General features: G+C 37.0%; 1 protein-coding gene across 1 annotated transcript; it reads left to right on the top strand.

Annotated features, from left to right (window-relative positions):
* The first annotated feature begins 213 nt into the window (after positions 1–213).
* Positions 214–2089, top strand: LOC117637898 (salicylate carboxymethyltransferase-like). Its single transcript, XM_034372949.1, has 4 exons — positions 214–357; positions 520–924; positions 1227–1487; positions 1577–2089. The coding sequence occupies exons 1-4, from the start codon at positions 283–285 to the stop codon at positions 1934–1936; spliced, it is 1101 nt and encodes a 366-aa protein (XP_034228840.1). The 5' UTR covers positions 214–282; the 3' UTR covers positions 1937–2089.
* Positions 2090–5915: the final 3826 nt, after the last annotated feature.

The following is a 5915-nucleotide window of genomic DNA, read 5'->3' as shown; positions in this document are numbered from 1 at the left end:
CTTAATCCCACGTAAGCTGTGTTAGATCATGCACCTCAAAACGTTAAAAGTTGTTGGTGCAAGTTAGTAATTAAGAGGTATTAGTTGTGAATTGGAATTTTGATATCATGTTAGGTAACCACATACTTTCCAAGTAAAAAAGTAAGGTTAGTTGTGTTGGGTAAGCATTTTGCTATAAATATGAGGGAGTCTTCCAGCAGAATAGATACCAAGAGAGAGAGAGAGAGAGAGAGAGAGAGAGAGAGAGAGAGAGAGGAAGGAGTATTATTTGAGAACATAAAAATGGAGGTACAGCAAGTTCTACACATGAATGGAGGAGTTGGGAAAACAAGCTATGCAAACAATTCCCTACTTCAAGTTAGTCTCTCTCTCTCTCTCTCTTCCCCTAGTTGCGTTGATTTTATATGAAGTACACTTAAAGAGCATGGCTCGGTCTCAAACTATTTTGCTAACCAAAACTATGCAATATTCATGCTTTCTTAAACCTTTTTTTTTTTTTTTTTTTTTAATAACTTTCAGAGAGCAGTGATTTCAACGGTGAAGCCTATAGTTGATGCAAGCATAGAGGAGCTGTGTTGCACTCTGTTCCCAGAGTGTTTGAAAATAGCGGACTTGGGATGCTCTTCAGGACCCAACACCCTTTTGGTGGTATCAGATATCATAGACAACATCCGCAACACTTTCCAAAAGCTCAACCGCCCACCTCCATCACTCCAAGCCTTCTTGAATGATCTTCCCCGAAACGATTTCAACACGGTGTTCAGGTCATTGCCAGGCTTCTATAAGAAACTTGATGAAGAACCCGAAAAGAAGCTTGGGCCATGTTTCATTGCAGGAATGCCTGGCTCTTTCTATGGCAGGCTCTTCCCCGACAATTCTCTCCACTTTGTTCACTCTTCTTATGCTCTCATGTGGATCTCTGAGGTTTGGATTTTTTTAAATCAATCATTGAGTCGTTATTAGGCATAAACTCTTCACACACCCAGTTATATATAACTCATTAGTTACACCACATGGCAGGATGCTCCATTCAAACATAAAAATATCTCCATGAGAAGACTTTCTCAATCAACTAGGGATTTTAAAATATATATATATATATATATATATATCTTGCAAGTTTGTCTAATTTTTTAGCTTTATTCAATTGGTAAAATAATAATAATTCAAAACTCGTGTTTGATAATTTAATCTGACAAGTGATGAGCATAAACGTGTGTACGTAGGTTCCAAAAGGCTTGGTGACCAAAGAAGGAGAGGCACTTAACAAGGGGAACATATATATAGCAAAGACAAGCCCTCCAGCTGTGTTTAAGCAATACTTGGAGCAATTCAAAAGGGACTTCACAGTCTTTCTGAGGTCACGTGCCGAAGAGCTCGTCCCTGGGGGCAGTATGGTCCTCACAACCATGGGCAGCATAAAGAGTGACGATCCCCTCTGCATTTGGGAATTTGTAGGAATGAAGCTCAATGACATGGTTTTAGAGGTAATTAAATATTAGATCATATTTATTTCTAATAGATTTGGGACACATTAATTATTGCTAATTTGAAATGTACTTTGATGAATTTTCAGGGTTTGATTGAAGAGGAAAAATTGGACACATTCAATATGCCATACTATGCACCTACAACCAAGGAGATCGAAGAGGTGATCAAGGCTGAAGGATCTTTTATTTTGCAAAGCCTTGAAGTTTTCAAAAATGATTGGGACTCTTATGTCAAGCAAGCTAACAGTGGCCTTGATAAGAAGACAAGGGCTGCAATATTTGCCACTGACATAAGGGCTGTGGGAGAGCCGATTCTGGCGAGCCAATTCGGAGAAGCACCCATGGACGATTTGTTTCGTAGGTTTGAAGCAGATGTTCTTGATCACATGGAAAGGGAAAACTGTCAGTTCATTAACCTGGTTATCTCGTTGACAAAGAAGCGTTGAGATGAATATTCAAGAAATGGGGCTTATGTTCCAGATGCTTTGTTTATTGTTAAGAATAAAGTTCTTGACATTTGGTCATCTTTGTGTTATTCATACTTCGATTTAAAACGTGTTAAAGGAAATGGAAGGGAAGTTACTTTGGAAAGTTATCAATTTAGCTTCAGTTTTCGATTCGAAGAAAACCCAAAACCCTAACTAGCTATCCAAACTCAAATTTAAGACCCTTGAAAAAAGAAGTTCATGTTGAAGATTGTTAATTAGATTTTTGTTGTTGCTTAGAATCACACAAAGAAGATTTAGAAACTCCAGTTCAAGTTTAAAAAGATTTTTTTCAAAAATAAAATAAAATAAAATAAAATTCCACCACACAATTGATGCTTGAACCCAAAACTCCAATCTAGTTATTGTATGCGAAATTGAAAGTGAATTTTTATGATTTAAGCTTGTTGGTCATTGATATTTTCATGTAATTGGATTTTTGTTTCTCATACCCCATAATATATTTTCGCGTTTATGATCCATTCACATGGATGAGAAATTATTGAGACTTCGGGCATGTTTGGTAGGCTGGACTGCCCTGGACAGTGTTAAATAACACTTTCAGGGCATGTTTGGTACCCCTCACTATATTGAATTGGGTTAAATAGCACTTGAAAACCCATGTTTGGTAAGAGGAGGACTAACGTAAATGAGATTAAATAGTCTAACAGTAAAAAATTTGCCTCGCTCATTCGTTCAATATAACGAGCTTGAAACATGGCTCGCAAAATAGCGAGCTTGCTAAATAGAGCAAGCGAGTCCGACAATAACCAACTTCTTCTTCTTCTTCTTCACCTAGAACTGTCACCACCATATCTCTAGCCGAACCACCAGAATCACCACAGAAAGTCGTCAAACCCAGTCACTCAAACCATCCATCACCAATTCAAAATCAACCACCCAGATTTCAACACTAAATTAAAAAAATTTCAAACCACCTCATTCGTTCAATATAACGAGCTTGAAACATGGCTCGCAACATAGCGAGCTTGCTAAACAGAGCAAGCGAGTCCGACAATAACCAACTTCTTCTTCTTCTTCTTCACCTAGAATTGTCACCACCATATCTCTAGCCAAACCACCAGAATCACCACAGACAGTCGTCAAACCCAGTCACTCAAACCATCCATCACCAATTCAAGCCCAGCCACTTGAATCAACCACCGCCAATTCAAACCCACCCACTCAAATCAACCACCACCAATTCAAATCCAGTGGAACCAAAACCAAATTCAACCCAAATTCAACCACCACTGTCAAACCCAATTGAACCCTATGAAAAATCATCAACCATCGACCATGGCTCAATGAAATCAGATGGAGATTTGTGACTTCAAAGGAGATGAAAAATGGTGACTTCAAAGGGGAATAAGAGAGAGAAAATGATGAGGATGCAGAGAAAGGTTGGGACGGGGAGATAGAAAAGGAGAGAGAAGGAGGAGGATATCATTGTATCAATATTGGAGAAAAAAAGAGAGAACCAGAGAGTGAGATCGGGAGGAAGAGAGAAAAAAGAAATAAGAAGTGGGCCTGAGATAAAGATAGTTTTAGCTTTTAAAAATATTATAATTTTTTATTTAATAAATTATACATTTTTCGTTGGTTTTTTTTGTAGCATTTACTTAATTTTAGGTCAAAATCCCTAATGAATTTTAAATATTTAAATAAGGGACTAAATTAAATGGGATTGTATAGTACAACAGTAAACAAAAAGCCTCACTCACTCTTCCAATTTAGTGAGCCTCAAATACGGTTTGCAAAATAGTGATTTCGCTAAACAGAGAACGCGAGTCCGACAATAACCAGCTTCTTCTTCTTCACCTAGAACTGTAACCACCATAGACCCAGCCAAACCACCAGAATCACCACAGACCATTGTCAAACCCAGTCACTGAACCAACCACCACCAATTCAAACCCAGTCACTCGAATCAACTACCACCAATTCAAACCCAATGGAACCATAACCCAATTGAACCTAAATTCAACAACCACTTTCAAACCCGATTGATCCAAGAAATCATCCACCATGATCAGGACAACTGCAAAAGGAGACACCATTAACGGAGATGTGGGCTTTCTTGTATGAGACTGAGAGAAGGAAGTCATGAATTCCTAGTCTTGAAGTGGTTTGAAAAAAATTCTAAAAACTAATTGGTACCCATTAAAGGATTCTTCCGGGAAATGACATAGAAGACATCAAGTTGAACTTATGGAATAAATAGTTAGTATTGAATTTTTAGCCTCTGTCTCTGTCTCGCTGTCTCTGTCTCTGTCTCTCTCTGTCTGTCTGTCTGTCTGTCTGTCTCTCTCTCTCTCTCTCTCTCTCTGCGCTTTTTCTCACCTAAAACCCTTGACCACTCTCTCTTTCAATAGAGGTTACAGTTTTCAATCTAGACAGTTGATTAAGAAGGAAGGAAGAAGAAGAAAGGAAGAAAGGTAAAAAAAGAAGAAGAAGGGGATGGCCTAGGAACTTGGGAAGGAAGAAGAAAATAGGAAGAAAGAAAAAAAGAAAAAAGAAAAAGAAAAAGAAGAGATAAGATAGTTTTAGCAATCTTTAATTAAAATTAAATATTAGAATTTATTTATTTTTAATTAAAATTAATTATTTTTTAGTCCATCACAACACCAAACATAGGCCTTTACTATTTTTACAATGCAGCTTCTTAGTCCGACGCAGCACAAACGTAGGTTAGTATTCAATCCAGTTTAGGCCAATCCGAGCTAATCCAAGATAGTCACAGAATTTAGTCAAGTCCATGACAGTCCGCCGTACCAAACGACCCCTCAGAGAAATAGACTGCTCCATCTGCATTCACAATATACATCAACACCAAATAAGGGTTTGTTGTTTTTTTCTTTTCTAAGACTTGTTTCGTTATCGGCTTAGGACCCCTCTCCCATATAGGCTTGCATAAGGAGTGTACGCTAAAACTTTTGCTCTTGCCGAGATGCAACTACTTCTCTTTAATATACATATAAAATAGAGGGTTGGTGAGTTGAAAAAGGAGATTAGGAATTATTTTTTAGTGTCCAAGCGATAGTTCATTCACACACATAATTAGAGATGGGAGATGTCATGGGCTTTCGAACTTAAAAACTCTAATCTACAAATCAATACTATTTTCCAATGAACTAAACCTCGATGGCAGGAGATTAAGATTTTATTAAATAGCTATCAGACATTGAAAGAAGTTGAGGGAGATCGAAGACAAAAGCAGAGGGGCCAAGGGGTGACATTTATGGTTGTTATCTAGACTACATGTCAAAAATATGTTTACTACAATCAATAGCTTTTAAGTGCTAACTAGTTAATAAGCAAATATGACAATTACTTTTTTGGATTCACTCCCTAATACTTCCCATTATATATCCTAATAGTTTTCTTAAGTCATCACAGGAATATTATCGCTGGAAAATACAATCCACTCAAATCGAAAAGTATTCAAGTATATCTAACTGAGACAACAAAAACAAAAAAGACACACTAGTTTGGGTAAAAAGGTGATTTGTACCACTTTTTTTAACAACATTAATGTAGAATATAATAAATTTTTCGCCAATGGGATCTAGTCTAGTGGAAAAAGTATTGAGTTACAAACAGTGGTCTCAGAAGACGGGATAATGGAGCTCTAGTCAACAGAATACTTGTCACATGGTGAAGAAGAAACCTCCTTGAAGCTTCAAGCAGTTGGTGTGAAAACCATCTTAATTAATTCTCTTAGGCATTCTCCAACTCATTTGGTCATAAACCCAAGTTTTCCCCTTCCAAAAAGTAACTATTTGGGTTTTGCCCAGACCAAAACCGTTTTTTCCCCAACCCTTCATAATCAAATTTTAGTCCGCAACTTTATTAAGTTGTTTAAGAATGGTTTAAGTCTATTTTTTTTTTCAATGGATAACTTTTCTTCATTTAATCTTTTTAAGTAAGTCATAATTTA

Source organism: Prunus dulcis, chromosome 8 (assembly GCF_902201215.1).
Source record: "Prunus dulcis chromosome 8, ALMONDv2, whole genome shotgun sequence".
NCBI lineage: Eukaryota > Viridiplantae > Streptophyta > Magnoliopsida > Rosales > Rosaceae > Prunus > Prunus dulcis.
The sequence above is the reverse complement of the archived record's forward strand: the minus strand, read 5'-3'. Positions and strand labels throughout refer to the sequence as shown.